The following is a 19,293-nucleotide window of genomic DNA, read 5'->3' as shown; positions in this document are numbered from 1 at the left end:
TCCCCCCTCTCATGTACTCTCTCTCTCTCATTCTCTCTGTCTCAAATAAATAAATAAAATCTTTAAAAAAAAAAAAAAAGAAATCCACCAATTGTGCTTTTGGGTAACATACCTAAGAAATATTTGCCAACCTAAAGTCACAAAAATTTACATTTGCACGTCCATGTGAATTTTAAGAAAAAAAAAACTTGTGAATTTTTTAAAAAATCTGCTTGGATTCAGATTGGGATTGTGTTTAATCAGTAGCTCAATTTAGAAAAAATTAATATTTTAAGAATATTGAGTTCTAACCTATGAGAAAAGTTTATCTTTCCATTTATTTAGGTCTTTAATTTCTCTTAGCAAATTTTGTAGTTTTAACTGTAGGTTTTTCATACCTTTTGTCAGATCTGTCCCCATTTCATCTTTTTTTTCTTTTGATGTTATAACAGCAGTGTTTTAAATTTTTTTCCCCAATTTTTCACTGTTAACACATGGAAATAAAATTGATATTGATCTTAGGTGCTATATAAGAACTACTGTCCTTGCTAAATACCCTTGTTATAGTAGCTTTCTTGTAGAAAATCCATCAGATTTTTCACACAGATGATTGTTTTCTGCAAATACATTTTTTTTTCCCTAATCTAGATGTCTTTTATTTCTTTTTCTTCTTGATTGTACAGTGTTGGATAGAACTCAGGGAGATTTCTTGGCTGTTAGATTCTCTCTCTCTATGTTAAGGGCTTGGAATTCATGCCAGGTGGTAAGCTGAGGCCAATTACTGGGCTTACCTTGTATGTTTACTATCCCTCAGGATCAATATTCTTTGTTGCCTGTTGATTGTTGTCTTGAAATGGTTGTTTCAAGAAGGAGAGGGGTAAATCCCTTTACTACTCCTTGTCTACAAGCAGAGGTCTCTGTACTATTATAAATCTATTCCAGCCAGGCATTTATCCTCACCACTCACTAAGACAGTTGCTAAATTCATTGGTTACTTCCTGGTTCTTCTTTTTTGGCCAGTTGGTAATATTTGGAATAACTGATCACTCTCTCTTTCAAGGTGCTTGCTTCACTAACAGTGCAGGATTCTTCTTTCTTCCCTGACTAGTCTTTGTCATCTTTTTTTGAATTCTACTCAACTTCCAAATCTTTAAATGTTTGAATGCACCATGGATGCTTGGTCTGAATGCTGTTATAATACTTTGTAGGTGGTTTCATTCAGTCTCATGACTTTATATACCTTTTATGTGATGATTGGTCTAAATTTGTATCTTCAGTCTGTCACTTTCTCCAGAAAGTTATATTCTTATATCTTATAACAGCGTATTCTTATATAGCCAGCTGCTTATTCAACAGTACGCATTTGGTTGTGAAATAGGCAAGTCCAAAACTACTTCTGAATTCCTGTCTACCTCTAACCCTTAAAAATGTTCCGCTTGTTAGTTCTCATTTTGGTAAATGGCCAACTCTTTTCGTTTCACTTGCTCATGTCAAAAACTTTGGAGTAATTTTGGCTTCTCTATTTCTCTCAGACCCAGTTTTTTTGTTCCACCAGCAATCCTGTTTTGTTTTGCTGTTTTTTTTGTTGTTGTTTTACAATACAGTATATCCAGAATCTGACTACTGCTTACCACTACCACTTTGATTATCCTGATTCAAATCCCATCTTCTCTCTCCTGCATCAAAAAAAAGCTATGCTAGTGCCCTTAAAAAAGCTACGGTGGTACCCTAAACCAATCACTGTTACCTCCATAGTTCTTACTATCTGATATCTTTTTATTTTAGTTCTTTCTCTCCGATTAGAATGTAAACTGCATAAAGACAGGGGCAGCTGTTCAGTACTATACCCAGTACTTAGAACAGTACCTGGTACAAAAGCGTGTACCTAATTCATCCTGATAAATGAATGGTCTTGGGTTTTCTCCATCATTTTTAGTATGTAATCCAGTTTCTTCTTTAGGCTGTAGGACCTCCTGTGATCTCAGAGTTAATTTTTCTAATTAAAACATGACAAGAAGTTAGAGATTCTCTCATATTCTAATAGTATTTGAGTTTGCCATTATAGTTAGTCCTTACATTATATTATTTAATTCACTTGGCTTCACTCTTCTGTGCTTATTTCTGTTTTGAGTGTTGTTTGGGGATGTTGTTGAAAAGACTTTTTTATATTTTTAAAGCTCATGTGACTTAAACACTTAAAACAATTCAAATTAATTATTGAATGTGCTAGTGATAAATCTGATTCATCTAAAATTTAAGTATGCCGAAATTGTTGAGAATACCTAGACACTGTGATTTTGCTAGTTTCTTGAAAATGTATACTACTTCAGTTGTTGCTTTAAAAATTAGTCTAAATTTGAGGAGTCTGAAAGGGTCCATACCTTAGAGATTTTTGGAGGTTTTATTTGTATTTGGACATAGAGTACAGTAAAGTTTGATTTGTAGAATATTTGCGTATACTTATTTTGTAGATCGTAACATTTGAAAGATCCTGGGACCTAAAATGTCCAAGATGCCTGCCGTTTCCATAGTTTGAAAATGAGATATGGTTAAAAAAATAATAACAAAGTACCAAAAAAGGTAGTATTAAAGATAGATTTGTGATAACTTCTATTACTTTTTGGTTCATTGTTGGTAGTGGGAGAGGTAGGAAAGTGAACTGTTGTCACTTTATACTTGCATTTCAGACACTTCAATGTGATCTCTAATATGAATGTCAATCATTTTGTTTTTGTTTCTAAATAACCCATAGAAGTTATCATACACGAATCATTACATTTTATTTTTCTGTCACAATTCCTTTTGAATATTTTCAAATGATTTGTGTTCTCTGTACGCTCTAAAACCTGACTGACTGTTCAAATATACATGAAAAATCCAGACAGTTTTATTTTCATGGTTCTAGTGTTTTCATGGGAGCTACAAGTAGGAAGAAAACACTCATTTCTCTCTCTTTCTCTCTGAAAGGATGATAAGGTCAATTAATTAGTTAATGGTACAAATGGCATGTTTTTCTTTGGCCTCTAGAGTGTATAGTAGCCAGGAACGCCTTCTGACAATGTCAGGTAGGGTCTTGCCAGATATGAAAAGTTCAAGTCTTTGCTGTTCCTTAGCCTCTTTATATTCTAGACTTATATCACTCTTAATGAAGAACTTACTTCAGGGGCGCATGGGTGGCTCAGTCGTTAAGCGTCTGCCTTCGGCTCAGGTCATGATCCCAGGGTCCTGGGATCAAGTCCCGCATCGGGCTCCCTGCTCCGCGGGAAGCCTGCTTCTCCCTCTCCCACTCCCCCTGCTTGTGTTCCTGCTCTCGCTCTCTCTCTCTCTCTGTCAAATAAATAAATAAAATCTTAAAAAAAAAAAAAAAGAACTTCAAATAATTTAGGTCTTTAGAAACTAACATTTATGTTTCTCCAGGATACACTTCTGCTCTCCTGTCAAACTCCACTTAATATGGGGAAGTGGGGGGAAGGGGTAGTCTCAGTGTTTGGGAGACCTTGATAAGTGAGGCATTCGAATAGTGACTTTGGTCTAAGAACCATGGTGGAGAATCTGTTTCTCCACAGTTTTAAGATTCCATGGGGGAAAATCTTACTTAGAAGTGGTTTTTAACTTTTGGGTTTTGTCTAGGATTGGAAATGTATTATACACTTGTTTACAGGCAACAGAAACTCACTTTGGCTGACTAAAACACAAAAAGGGAGATACATTATTAGAAGCTCATGGAATCTAAGGGAGAGCCAAATTATCAAAACTTGCTAAGAGCTTTTAGGATTGAAACAACAGAAAATTGTGCCAAAGTTTACTTTTGCAAAAACTACCCAGAATAATTTTGTAGAAAAATTGGAAAGTAAAAATTACTCATTATCTCCTAGATATTAAAACAAAAGATGAAAAAGTAAAACCTGATAGTTATGTTAATACTTATGAGTAAAATTAAACACTTACTAAAAAATAGCCATTTGTAGTTTTTTTAATCTACTCAAGCTGTTTACTAGGGGGTCAGTTTTCCTGGTCAAATCTATCAACCCTTTTCTAGGTGGTTTTTCTCTCTTTTCTTTTATGCTGAGAGTGGCTTTCCCTATTTAAATATTGTAGAGTGTATTTAAATAATGTAAATATGTTTTTGAGTCAGTGGATTCATTTTTTCTTTTTCCTTTCTCCCAATACTTCCCCCTTCAGTAATGGTGGCTCACTAGGCCATACTTCTTACCAGTTGTAAGCACAGTTGTTTAGCACTATCCCTCCCAGGTTATTTTGATACTTAATGTCTTAGATCAGATTGCTGTAACAAAGCACTATGGACTGGGTGGCTTAAACAACAGATACTTATTTTGCACAGTTTTGGAGGCTGAGCAGTCCAAAATCAAGGTGTGAGCAGATTCAGTTCCTGGTGAGGACCCTCTTCTTGACTTGTAGATAGCCATCTTCTTGCTTTGTCCTCACATGGTAGAAAGAGAGAGAGCTTGTCTTTCTTCCTTTTCTCATATGAACACTAATGTCACCATAGGGGCTCTACCCTCATGACCTCATAAACCTGATTACCACACAAGGGCCCCATCTATAGACATTATCACTTTAGAGATTAGGGCTGTAATATAAAAATTTGGGGAAGTGCAAATACTCAGTCCATAACACCTTATCCTATCTCTTTTCCATTTCTACCTGAGGAGGATTTAATTCTGTTTATTTTTATTTTTAATTTGCTTTTATTATGAACATTACTTATAAATGATTTTGACATCAAAGAGGAACACAAAGTAAAAACTGAAAGTTCTTTCCTTAATCCTCAGTATCGCACTCTCTAGGAGTAACTAACGTTATTTGCCAGAATATACAAAGTTATTGTCAGTATATGTGCAGGCATATGTGCCTGTTTTTTACATTTTGATCTTCAGTCCTTGTGTGTGTGTGTGTGTGTGTGTGTGTGTGTGCGTGCGCGTGTGTGCGCGCGCGCGCGCTTAGTGTGAAGCGGGGATCTATTTCCAAGTATTTAGCTCTTGTCCTTTCAGCATCTTGACTAATTTGCTATTTCCCCACTCATACAAAATACTTTGTTGTATATCAATATTTTTGTGTGTGTGTGTATGTATATATATAGGTCAGTTTGTGTACTTTAAATTGTTTTCAGATACTAATAGTAAGCTTTTTATTATTTTTATTTTAGCATTTCCCCTCCCTCCTACTGGGCCATTGTTGTTTTTGAAATATTTCTTAGCTATTGTCACTAGTCTAGTTTCAGGAATTTTTATCAGAGATTTCACTGCAGTTGCTTTGAAATTTGTGTGATATGGGGCGATATGATGTCTAAATAGTATTAAGTTTTCCTACAGGAACATGACATATCTTACATTTATTCAAGTCAGTTGCTCAGGTTTATAGTTCTTTACAACTTTATTCATGGGCATTTGAAATATTAATGTTTTACAAATATTGTCTTCTCTATAATAAATTTGTAAAGGTTATCACCTATCCTAACATGCTGATTATATATTTTGGATATATTTTGCATGTTTTATATGCACCCATATTATTTGTTCTAATAGCCCTTTACTTGGCCTTTTTAGATTTTTCAGGTAATAGGTTTTTCAAATAATAATTCTGTCTGTTCCTTTCTAATGCTTTACCTTCCCTGTTTCTTTCTTTCTTTTTTTTTTTTTTTTTTTACCTCATTGCACTGGAATTTCCATTGTCAGTTGAACAGTGATAATGATACTGCACCATTTTGTCTTGATCTTTTTTTAATAGCAATGCCCCCTTTTTCTATTTTAGTGTTGTGGTGATGGCCACTGATTTGAAAATAATCTACTTTATTATTAAGAATCCTTCTTTTCTCAGTTGTTAGAGTTTTCTAAAAAATCAGATAATGAATGCTAAACTTTATAAAATGCCTTTTCAGCATCAAATGAGAAAGTCAATGTGAGCTTTCAGTGTGATAAATAGTTTAAAAATATCCTTACAGTCTTGGAATATCCTACTTTGTCATTGTGTCTTTTTCTTTAAACACAAAGCTGGGTATTATTTCATAATATGTGAAAATTTTAATATTCATAAATTGTCCTTTGTATATTTTTGGTTTAGTACTAGGCTTATGATAGCTTGCTAAAATACATTACAGTACTTATAAAATGTATATGTCTTGGATTAATTTTAAAAGCTTAGTAATTATCTACACTTGAAAGCATGATAGAACACAATGGTAAATTTTGAGGACTTGATACTTTTTTGGGACACTGGTTAAAAAAACCTTTTTCTTCCATAACTGTTAAGTATAGTCAGTGTGAATTGTCTATCCTTTTTTGTTTTGTTTTGTTTTTATGATAATTTATTTTTTTATTTTTATTTTTTTTTATTATGTCATCCTTTTTTGTAATACATCTTCAGTCATTTCCTAGATGGTACAGTTTGCTCTCTTGTTTGTTTACTTACTATTTTTTAATTCATTTACAATTTGGATGGTATAGTTTGTCTATTTCTTTATATTTTACTTATACATTTATGGTTTTTTCCTCCCAAAAAGGGCTGGTGGAAATAATAATTTGTAAAGTTTTTGTTGTTGTTTAGATCTCCTTGAACATGTTTAAACACATTTTTCTTGGTTATTTTTAAAGTGATACCCTCTACATTTTTGTATTTAAGAATATTAATAAGACATAACTTTAAATTTCAAAGATGATATTTATACAATGTATTGTTTTTACAGTTTCCATGTGTGAGTGTTTATATTGATTTACTTCTGAATTTGAATATTTATTTTGTCAGGAGACATGTGAGTCATACACTCTCCAAGGGCTTATATATATGTTCCAATATACTTGTCACTGAGCAGCATCTTGCTTGACTTTAGTATTCATAAATATTAGTCTTATTTGTCCTAAAATAATTTAGATTTGGCCCAAGGAAGTCAGTATTACAGGGGAGAAGTTTGATGTCATTTCATTTTAACTTTTGCTTGTGGGATTTTTTTCTTCATCCACGAAATAGGGAAAAAAAATTGATTTCACATTTACATAAATGTTTTTTAAATTAATGCTTTCTGGTAGTTGGTCTGTCTTAAATGAAGTTTTTTATAGAGCTTCTTGATAGAGGAACCCTCCAGAAGATACTTTAGTATTATATTTGGTTTGACAGATCCTTCATGTATTAGTGATCTACTGCGAAGTAATAAATTACCCTAAAGTTCAGTGGCTTTAAAACGACATGCATTTATTATCCCTCTTTGTGTCAGAAATTCATGCATGGCTCAGCTGGTTTCTTTGCCTAAGAGTCTTTCACAAGACTGCAGTCAAGGTGTCAGTTAGGGCTGGGATCTCATCTGGAGGCTTGACTGGGGAATAATCTCCTTCCAAGCTTATTCTTGGTCCAATCTAGTGCTTTTTCCACTGCAACACATATTGGCAGGTATTTGATTTATCTGAGAGTCACTCTTTGGGTCTAACATTCAGCCCTGGGAACATCTGCCTCTTTTGAGTCCTTCCTATTATTTAGTCATAAATGTATGTGTGTATGTGAATGTGCATGGACACGCAGGTGAGCACCTATAGAAGGGCTTGTGGGAGGGACAGAGGGAAAGAAGAAGGGAGGGAGAATGATATATGTTAGTATAGCTTCTTTCTATTTTAAGAACTATTTTTTCCCCCATAGGTGCCTTAGCTGGGCCAATTATTGTGGAGCCACATGTCACAGCAGTATGGGGAAAGAATGTTTCACTGAAGTGTTTAATTGAAGTAAATGAAACTATAACACAAATTTCATGGGAGAAGATCCATGGCAAAAGTTCACAGACTGTTGCAGTTCATCATCCTCAGTATGGATTCTCTGTTCAAGGAGAGTATCAGGGAAGAGTCTTATTTAAAAACTATTCACTTAATGATGCGACAATTACTCTACATAACATAGGATTCTCTGATTCTGGAAAATACATATGCAAAGCTGTTACATTCCCGCTTGGAAATGCTCAGTCCTCTACAACTGTAACTGTATTAGGTAGGTATGCTTGAATTGTATATTTTGGTGGTAGTGGCAAGGATTATAGGAAAAGTTTTTTCAAGATTTTAAAGTAATTGTATATATATAAATCTAGATTTGAAATAATTCAAATGTGATTTTTCAAGTTTTGTCTTAAAATTCTGTGATTCTCGGCTGTCTCAATTTAAACAAAATTTTGTATCTACCTACCTATCTATATAATGCTATGTGGTTCTTAGTTATTTTACTTTCTTCATGAAATAATTGTTTTTTATTTATAATACTAAGTGCTCAGTGTTTTTGACATTTTCAGTATTCTTTCTCAAAATTTCAAACCTTCCTTTTTAAATAACCTTTTCCATTTATTTAAATGGGTTGTTTTAGAGCCATTGATAAACTTCATGTTTGTTTCTGAAATGAAATTTTATTTCTGCTACTGTGCATTTCATAGCTGTTTAAATCTTGGGCCATTGCTCATAATGAGCAATCTTCTGCTTTTTCCTATCTGATAACAGTTAGAATTTATGGTGGAATTTAAAATGAGCTTATCAGCATTAAGATAGCCACTTGCAGTGAAAGGTATACCAATTTGGAAATACTGGCTTGTACTTTTAGAATAATAGAGTAAAGATTAATAGCAACCTTAGCCATTTCCACTCACAGTAGGACTCCTTTAATGGGCACTCTGCTCTGCATCTACCTGTTTGTCTGTTGGGGACTTGGTTGGATCTGCTGATAGCTCCCCTCCCTAACCCTCCTTCACTCTCCTCCTGGGTGTTACACTCCAGTAAAAAGCCCTTTGTGCTCCTCACTTGGTCTTAGTTTCTGCTTCCCCAGCAGCGAACAAGTTCACAGCCCCTAAGATTTAAAGGCATCATTTCAGGGTCTCTGACATGCAGGAGAGCCATTTCATCCAGCTCTGTCAGATATTTTTTCATGTTGAAAGATACTATTTAAAAATAGAAATAAAATTAAATATTTGAGGACTTCATATGTTTATGACACTGCCCGAACAGCTGTGGGAAAATATAACTCATGTTTATGAAATTGATACTTTTGAGAAACATTTTGATGAGAAGGCAAGGCATAAAATAAATATCTGAAAAATCAAGTGCAGGCCATCAGGGTAAAAAAGGTCACAAAAGAAGTTCATTGGCTAGAAAATAATAGTTTGTGTGTGGAAGAGGGAACCCATGGGAATAAAGGCTTTTTTTGCCATAAATTTTAGTAATTCCCCCTAAATTAATACAGTACTCAGTGGTTTAAAACTTAAGACTGTTTATAGTACAAGACTACTCATGATTTTACCCATGCCTACGTCTCTAGCTTCATGTATTTCATCGCTTGCTCCACTTTTCCTAATAACACAAATTTAATAATCATGATGAACTATTTGCAGTTCTGGTAATACCTGTTTATGTTTTACATGTGTTTTTCTTTCTTCTTGGATTGCTTTCTTTTTCTTCCTCTCTTCCTACATTCTTGTATTTAACTGCTATTTATCAAACCACAGCCTTTTAGAAGCCATTGTTGAAATATATACCCACTTGCAGTTTGATGTGTTTTTTTTTCTTTTTTCTTTTTTGGCTCTTTTGCCATTGTATCTTGAACTTAGCTATTGCTGCAGTTACCATACTGTTTGTTGTGTGTTTTCTCCATTGTAAACACATGGTGGACTGCAACTCTGTACTTCAAAATTTAACTGTATCTCTCTCAGGCCTACAAGAGTTCCTAGTATTTAGCAGTCATACACCATTTAAGTGTTATTTAAGTAGGGTGTAGGAATGGATTGGTGAAACTTAGTAGTCTACAAAAGTCCTTGAATTTTGGGTAGGTTTGGGGTAAGCAAAAGGGAAGTAAGTATAGGGAGAATAAATGAGCCAGTGCAGGGAGGCAGAAAACAACATACATTAGGGCAGAGTTCTTTTTAGCGTCAGCATTGTTGACATTTTGGGCTGGAATTCTTTGTTGTAGTGAGGTGTCATGTCCATTGTAGACTGTTTGGTAGCATCCATGACCTCTACCCACCAGATGCTAGTAGCAGTTATGACAGCTTAGAATGTCTCCAGACATTGCCAAGTGTCCTCTGGAAGAGGAGGGGAGAGATCGCTCATTGTTGAGAACCCTCATTAATGGAACCACTGAATAATTTGTTGATTGTTCAGAGGATTTATATAAAGTACCAGAATTGAAGGCTAGAAAGGTTGAGTAGGACTGCATTAAAGTAACTTGAATGTTATGATAGGGAATTTGAGCTTTGTATTACTAAGAAATGCCAAGTTGGTGTAAGGTGTAAGGTAAGGTCTTTTACCCTCAGACTCTTGCTATGTGAAGTGTGGTTGCTGAACCAGCAGCATTGGCAGCACTTGGGAGTTTGTTAGAAATACAGAATTTCAGGCTCCTCCCAAACTTACTGAATGATAAGTCTACATTTTAGCAGGATTTCTAAGTGATTTGTATGCAGAATACAGTTTGAGAAACACTGCTTTGATCACCTTCTCACCTTGCTTGGAGGGATATTTAAGTCATAGTAGATGAGATTCAGGGAGTAATGTGATAAAAGTTGTGATTTATGAAGATTAGTCTGGTGTTTTTGATGGATTGAAATGAAGTCCTAAAATCATAATCCCTCAGTCATGTGGCCATGAAAGCTTGAAATTAATTTTCTGATTTCCGCCACTTGAGGGAAGAAGGGAGCTATTACAAAGGAATAGCTGTCAAGACTTCGTAACTGATTGGATACAAGAAACAAAGGAGGTTTGAACATAAACAGGTTTTGAACCTTGGTGATTGAGTAAATTGTGTTATTAATTCCAATGGACGTGTCTGAATGAAAACCAGGTGTTGGGACTGGGAGGCTAAGATTGGGAGGCATTTGCTTTATTGAGTTTGAGGATATATAGGCAGACAACACCAGGCAGGTGGTTAGAAACTGTGGAGTCAGGCCTTGTATCAAAATTGAAGAAAATTAGAGATCATGTAGATAGTAGTGTGTATCAGATAAAAATTTCTAAGGGAGATGCAAACAGTAATTGAAGGCCCAGAACCCAGTATTTATTAGGGCAAAGGTTAGAAGAAATAGAGATGAAGAGCTCAACGAGAGCTTTGAGAAAAACTCAGGCAAAATAATACTACTTGTAACAGGAGAAGATAAAAGTTTTAAGATTATTCTAGCAGTTTTTTTTCCACAGTGAGTATTAAGCCCTATAGAACATGGTTTGAATAACCATTTTTTCAGTTTTCCTAAGAATGGTGCACAGCTCGTATTCTAAATGTACAGCCCAGATGACAATTCATTACTTAGAACAGGTACCTTAAGGCATTAGTACTTAATTCTTTTGGAACTGAATGTGAAGAACTGTGTCAAAGTTTGAATTTCTACCAAATTAGTCAAAGAGAATGGCAAACAAAAATATTAAGCCTAGATTACATGGTAACATTAGAGTTTCAGTGGAGTGGTATTAATAGAAACCAAATTAAGGGAATGTGATATAACAAAAAAGCTTTGGGAAAATTTAGCAACAAATGCCCCACAGTAGAACAGTTGTTTTGCAATTGCTTACTTCTCTTGATGGGATACTTTATAGTTGTTAAAATTATGGTTAAGAGAAGTGTTGCTGCCTGAGGAGAAGACCCAAAAAATTGTAGGTATGCCAAGAAAATGATAATAACTGCATTAGGATATTGTCGTTGTGGGTAATTTTTCCCCATTTTCCCAATTTTTAGAAATACTGCTTTTGCAGTAAAAATATAGACTTCCACTATATGTTGGCTAACTGAACATAATTAAAAAAAAAATAGACTTCCCTTGCTGTGGATGATGGAATACAGGGACTGGATTTACCCTCTCAGAACAAGAAACCAGGCAAATAAGAAACAGTTTTTAGTCATTGGACAATAAGCAATGTAGGATTATGATCCCTGAAAGAAGGAAAACAAACAAGGTGAGTCGCCATAATGTTCTAGCTTCCTCCTTAGGCAGTTTCCAGGCTCAGTGACAAGGATTTGAAGCAGAGAATGATGGTGTCAGGGAGTAAAAGAGACATACTGGAATTCAGGGAGGACAGGTGATTAGAATTCGTGGAGCAGAAATACTGGAAAGCAGAGAGCATCAGAGAGTGTGTGTTTTAGAGATCTACAGAAGGGCCCTCTGAAGTCTTTGGGTTAGTACTGATCTGTGTCCATGGGAGAGGAAGCTTTTGAGGTTTGGGGAAAGAACCAGCAGAAAGCATTAGATCTAAGTAACAATCCTGGTGTTCACACAGGGCTGGGAAAACCATGTTCCCTCCATTCAAGTACACGGCATTGGTAGCATCTTAAGAGGAAGCAACAGCAAAACTGCTAGACAGGGAAGGTTATAGAGAAGTTAACTAAAATATTGAAATATATGAGAAAAGTAACTTTAGAAAGCAAATAAAGTCTACAACCAGATTGATTCCCTTCAGAAAAAACAGAAATAACGTAACTTAAAATTGACTTTAAAAGTTTCTATTAATGATGGCGTAAGTTGTTCAGACCAACTCTCCCATGGGAGTGAAATATAAAATACCATCGAAAGCTTCAAGGAAGTAAGAACATAGTGAGAAATATAAGTAGATCAAAATCTAGGAGTAGGTAAAAACAGAAATAAGCCTAGCACTGAAAGTTGCATTCAACCTGAGGACTTTTGATAATTGAGAAGAAACACCTGAGATGCTAAGCTGCGATTTTGAAAGCCTTGAGAAGACAGACAAATTTCTAAGTGTAGTTCCGCTCAAGATGGGGGATGTCTAATAACTCTTCTCTTATTCACCTGGTATCCAAAGGCTTACATTTTCGGAATAGTAGGAAACTAGAAATAAACCAGCCTTCTTATAGACTTACAGGTTTATAATGACCTAAGTGGTTTGATCTTAAATTCAGGAGATCCTGGACTGGTTAGTGATTTCAGGAGTTTGGCAGAAGAAAACTCAGATCTTTTCTAGAGGAAAAGTATCTTTATTCTAGACCTCACATTATTTCTACCTTAGTTATTCAAACACAGGCATATAGTCTCCTTGAATCGGCAGGTATACAAGTAAAGAAGACCTCACAAGGAGCAGCCAGCACAAATAAGACAACAGAAACAGACATGCAAAGATATAGGATGTTGGAATTATCAGATACAGATTATTAAATAGCATCATTTAACATTTGAAGAGATAAGTCAATCTATAAAATTTCTGCAGGAAACTATAAAAAAATCACATAGTAATTGGCCTTAAAGTAGCGAAGTAATTTTTAGTGTATAAAAGCAGTTAACAATAAAAGAAATTAAAAACTGATCAATTTTAGTACATTTGCATTAAAAACTTCTGCTCATCAAAACACACCATTGGGCAAAAAGATAAGCCCTAAACTAGTAGAGAGGATATTTTTACCACATGTCATTTAAAAAAGGGCTCTCCTTCCAAATCAATAAGAAAAAGCAGTTGGCTTTAATAGGCATTTTGCAGAAGAAATTCCAAATGGCCTAAACATGGAAAGACCTTTAACCTCATTCATAATATGAGAAATTAAAAAATACAGTCTCGACAATACGCCATTATATATAAGGTGGACAGACATTGAGAAGTCAGACAGTATCAACTGTGGTGAGTGTCTGAACTGATAGGATCTCTAAGATTGGGAGTAAATTGTTACTTTGGAAAGCTTTTTGGCATTATCTCGTAAAGTTGAAATTAAAGAGTAGTAGCAATTCCACTCCAAGGGACAAACTAGAGAAACACCCGTACAAATATACCATGATACACCAATGAGAACGTTTCTTGTAAAATTGTTTATACTCAACAGGAAATAGCACCAATGTCCAATGGTAAATAAACTGTATAGCAGTTGATAATTTATAGAATTGCATGGAAATTTAAATGATTTAAAAATTAAAAGTAAAAAGAACCCCGAATTCCAAAATAATAAATTAAGTCTGATTATTCTCAAATAAATTAATCTCAGGAGCACAAAGTTGAGTCAAAAAAAAATGCATATAGTTCAATACCATTCATGTAAAGTTCAGAAACAGGTAAAATGCCATTGTTGTTTGGCTTCGTAGTTGTTGCTTGTAGACCTGTCATGGAAAGTAAGCAAAAATTTATTTCCAAAGTCAGTATAATGATTTCATACTAGGGCAGGTAGGTGTTAAGATCAAGAAGCATGTTGAGTGACCTGGAAGGTACTAATGTTTTCCATTAAGATGTGTGTTGTTTACAATATAAAGTATTCATTACATGTGTTGTATGTACTTTCCCCTTTGTTATTTTACAATAATACATCTTATACAATACATAAGGAAATACATAAGGAAAATATTAGTATCTCGAGTAGATTATGAAACAAAAATAGTTAGACACAAATCAAGAACAGATGGCATTGAAAACCGTTTGGAAATTTTGGAAATAAATAAGTTATTGAGATAAAAACTTAATATACAGAATAAACTGTAGGCTTGAGACAATTTATGAGGTGAGACTGAGGAATTTATGTAGAAAGAAGCACATGAAATTTGCTGGAAAATATGAAGAGATAGGATATATGGAAAGTAGATTGAAAGGTCTAAACATTAAGGTTACTTTCACTTGCTAAGGACCTTTCTTATACTAGAATAAGATAATGGGATACACATTCTAATAAATGTAACTATTATTGACGTTACATTTTAACAGTGTAGTTTCCATACTGGTAACTTAATTTATATTTTCTATAAGCATTTTTGCTGCAAAATGAAGCACTGTGTCTTAAAACTACATCTTTTCCCCTTTCAGAGTAATATTTAAAATCTCATAATGAAAATTATCCAACTTACAGGAATTTTTCATATACTAACTTTGGGGCAAACTCATCGGTCCCTATAAAGAAAAATCGTATCTCTCCCAGGGAGAACCTTCTTTACGGGTTTCAAGTCTTGCTGAGCTTCTTGTTAGTCTTGGCTCATGATCTTCTCTTCCAAGAATCCAGCTGATGTTGGCATTACTTAAAAGCGTATGTGTAGATTTTATATGCATTTGCCTCTAAGTTTATGAAATATGGCTAGATACGGCTTGGAAAGATGTAAATATATTCTTCTTTGAAATGTGACTAATTATTTTTTAAAATTTGAACAGTTGAGCCCACTGTGAGCCTGATAAAAGGGCCAGATTCTTTAATTGATGGAGGAAATGAAACGGTAGCAGCCATCTGTATCGCAGCCACTGGAAAACCAGTTGCACATATTGACTGGGAAGGTGATCTTGGTGAAATGGAATCCACTACAACTTCTTTTCCAAATGAAACGGCAACAGTTGTCAGCCAGTACAAGCTGTTTCCAACCAGATTTGCTAGAGGAAGGCGGATTACCTGTGTTGTAAAACATCCAGCCTTGGAAAAGGACATCCGATATTCTTTCATATTAGATATACAGTGTAAGTAAACAATAACATTTGCTTTTTAAACATGTCATGCATTTTATTTTAACTTTCTCCCTGTGACATAATTCTATGTCAGACTTGTTAGTTTGAATATTTAATATTCAGATATTCTTACATCTTTTCGTTATTGACTTTTTTTTTTCTTAATTTTTAAAAATACCTTCATGGAAATTTCGTTTAACCAGAACATTTTTATTAGTTTGTAAAGATGGACAGTGACTTTAAAGTCGCTCTCCAACCTAAAATTATTTAGCCTTCTCCTTTTTAGATCTTAAAAATAGGCTGGACTTAAGCAAATTGTGGAAATTTATACCTCAAAATGTGCAATACTTAGAGACAAACAACTACTTTGCCAGTTCGATTAATTTAACTATTACTCAGTTTTATTCATGCTACCCATGATGTTTTCAGCAAGAATCTTTTACTGCCTAGATGCATATTAATTAGTTTGAAAATCTTTGTTTTTCCAGGACTATTTCTCATCTGATTTTACTGTTCATGTTGTAAGATTCTCATATAGTAAGACAGTATTTTAAAGACATCATTGGGATAATAACCATTGTAGATAAGGTTCAAAGCTTGGCCCGTCTCCTGTTTTTATTTTTTTGTTAAGGGATGCTCCCTTGTGTGTAAAGTTTGTATGTGTATATACGTATGTGTATATACTTTTTCCTATACGTTAGCTCAGTTGTTGACACATTCTTTGTGTTGCATTTAAAAATTTTGAGCAGAAGAAAAAGTGATAATGCACGTAACTTAAAACAAGGATAATGAAAATTAATAGGTTTTTAAAAGGAGGCGTTACAGTTTTTGTTCTTAGTGTTTTATTTTTTGATATGACATACATGGAATTTTAAATTGCACATATTCGTTACACTTGATGTAATGGTTTCTAAAGCTAATTCTAAGAATCTTTTTCAACATTTATAGGGTTGAACTTGGGAAGTTATCTTACATGAATGTTACTACCATTTTATTCTTGAGTGCAGATACCTTCTTTTCACTTCTCTGGAGAATCCAATTAAAATTTCTCTTTTTCCTTTTCCTACCTTACTTTCACAGACTCTTAACTTTTTCCTTTTTCTTGTAAAATTCAGATCCCAATTGTAAGTACTATTAATATTTTTCTTAAATATAATGTCCTTCCTTGTATCTAGTAATTGACTGAAATTTTCTTCATTTGTATTATGTACATTATGCTTTTTTGATTGTTGTTTGCTTGAATGCAATCCTAAATATTTCTTTTAATGTAAGACTTATATAATTATGGCTTAGATTTATTGCCTTGCTCCTAAAATATTCTTAGAGTACTCATGATTTTTTTCATCTTTTTAATTGGGACCTATAAAACATGTGAATACAGTTTAAGGAGATAAAATCTTATATCCAAAGTTCAGATCTCAAAATTTAGAGGTTTTCTTTGGGGATACCTTACCTTAATACCTATTCCCTCCTCCTATTAAAAGAAATTAAACTCACAGATCTCTCTACTGTTCTTTCAGCAACATTTTTTAGTACCAGTTGTAAGTTACAAAAATGTTAATTCTTGTCATTTATGAGGCAGGCATTTCTTTCTTAAAATTACTAAGGTAATTAATTGTACTTTAGTGTAAGTTTAATTTTTTACTACTCTTTTTTGTAAACATTGCTTGATAATAGATCAAGCTTACCTGACAGAATTGAACTGACCTGGTCTCTGACTTCCCATCTGATCCTGTACTCTTTATCTAGTTTACTGTGTAACTCACAGGAGGGTCCCTGTACTATGCATAAGTGACGTTTCCTTAGGGAAGCTTTCATGACCTTCCTCAGCCTCATCCCCAGTCTAAATTAGGTTCTTCTTCTCTATATCATCCTGTTCTTTTCCTTCTTGCTCTCATAACAGGTTTTAGTTTAATACTTTTAAAATATTCTCTTCCTTATTAAAAACTATGGGAAAATAAATTTTACGAATACAGAGTCTGTATTTATACCAAATGCCTAAAACAGTGCCTGCCACTTATTAGGAGTTAAACAATATGATGTTGAATGAATGATTCGTATTGGATTGTATGGCTTAAATGCATAAATTTATATTGCTGGTAAATATGGATAATTGCTTATTTAACTAACTATATTGCACATATACCAAAAGACGTTTGGGTGCATTGAATGGTTAAAATTTAATGTTTTAGAACAGTTGAGGCCACAGATAACTTACTTTAGTTGTAATTATAGCCTTAGAAAGTTTGTGTCACATCTCTCCTTACCCATAGAATATTAATTAATTGTAATACAGGGAATCTAATCTCTGTAATTGACTTTGTATCTCTCAGGAGATACTTTCTTTCCGATTAAACATTTCTTTGAAGACAGTTTTATATGGACTTGGAACTTAAATGCCATGTCTCATCAAATTAAATAGTATAATGTATTTCCTTTGTTCATAAATCTACACTTCTCATAATAGGACTCTTATATTTTGTTCTTGGTGATTATATGTTTGTGAATATCCTTATATTCAGTGTCCATAATAACTAGAACTGTACTTGGTATAGTTACCTAGTGTTTGGGTACTCATTGTCTATTCATGCACTTATTCTTTCAGTCAACTAATATTTATTAACTACAGTCTTCCACAATGGTTATGTATATTGACAGAAGGAAAAATGATTTCTGTTCTTCTGAAGTTTAGTCATTATGTTAATGCTTTGTCATTACATGTTGCATTTATCATTAACAAAAGATAATTTGTACTGTTATGCATTTATTTTATAGATGCTCCAGAAGTTTCGGTAACAGGCTATGATGGGAATTGGTTTGTAGGAAGAAAAGGTGTTAATCTCAAGTGTAATGCTGATGCAAATCCACCACCCTTCAAATCTGTGTGGAGCAGGTAATAATATCACATACTTCTAAAGGGAAATTATTTAGTGAAAAGCATTCTTTTTTTTTTTAATTTAATTCAATTATGTTATGTTAATCACCATACAATACATCATTAGTTTTTGATGTAGTGATCCACGATTCATTGTTTGCGTATAACATCCAGTGCTCCATGTAGTACATGCCCTCCTTAATACCCATCACCGGGCTAGCCCATCCCTCCACCCCCTCCCCTCTAAAACCCTCAGTTTGTTTCTCGGAGTCCATAGTCTCTCATGGTTCGTCTCCCCCTCCAATTTCCCCCCCCCCTTCATTTTTCCCTTCCTTCTCCTAATGTCCTCCATGCTATTCCTTATTTCCACAAATAAGGGAAACCATATAATTGACTTTCTCTGCTTGACTTATTTCACTTAGCATAATCTCCTCCAGTCCCATGCATGTTGATGTAAAAGTTGGGGATTCATCCTTTCTGATGGTGGAGTAATTTTCCATTGTATATATGGACCACATCTTCTTTATCCATTCATCTCTTGAGGAGCATCTGGACTCTTTCCACTGTTTGGCTATTGCAGACATTGCTGCTATGAACATTGGGGTGCATATGGCCCTTCTTTTCACTACATCTGTGGCTTTGTGGTAAATACCCAGTAGTGCAATTGCTGGGTCATAGGGTAGCTCTATTTTTAATTTTTTGAGGAACCTCCACACTGTTTTCCGAAGTGTCTGTACCAACTTGCATTCCCACCAACAGTTTCCCCTTTCTCCACAACCTCTCCAACATCTGTTGTTTCTTGCCTTGCCAGTTTTTGCCATTCTAATTGATGTAAGGTGGTATCTCAGTGTGGTTTTGATTTGAATTTCCCTGATGGCTAATGATGATGAACATTTTTTCATGTGTCTGTTAGCTATTTGTAGGTCTTTGGAGAAGTGTCTGTTCATGTCTTCTGCCCATTTTTTGACTTGATTATTTGTTTTTTGGGTGTTGAGTTTGAGAAGTTCTTTATAGATCTTGGAAATCAGCGCTTTGTCTGTAGTGTCATTTGCAAATATCTTCTCCCATTCT

General features: G+C 34.3%; 1 protein-coding gene across 5 annotated transcripts in view; it reads left to right on the top strand.

Moving 5' to 3' along the window:
* The window catches only part of NECTIN3 (nectin cell adhesion molecule 3), a 136,600-nt gene that overhangs the window by 34,371 nt on the left and 82,936 nt on the right, over positions 1-19,293 (top strand). For all 5 annotated transcript variants that reach the window (XM_081797319.1, XM_081797320.1, XM_081797318.1 and 2 more), the window contains exons 2-4: positions 7,624-7,965; positions 15,063-15,359; positions 18,123-18,240. In XM_081797319.1, coding sequence (XP_081653445.1) covers positions 7,624-7,965; positions 15,063-15,359; positions 18,123-18,240 — 757 coding nt within the window. The remainder of the gene's footprint in view (positions 1-7,623; positions 7,966-15,062; positions 15,360-18,122; positions 18,241-19,293) is intronic.

The sequence above is a fragment of the Leptonychotes weddellii genome, chromosome 1 (assembly GCF_054177405.1).
Source record: "Leptonychotes weddellii isolate Sample4059 chromosome 1, ASM5417740v2, whole genome shotgun sequence".
NCBI classification, from domain to species: domain Eukaryota; kingdom Metazoa; phylum Chordata; class Mammalia; order Carnivora; family Phocidae; genus Leptonychotes; species Leptonychotes weddellii.
Note: the sequence above shows the minus strand (reverse complement) of the source record. Positions and strands in the feature narration are given on the sequence as shown.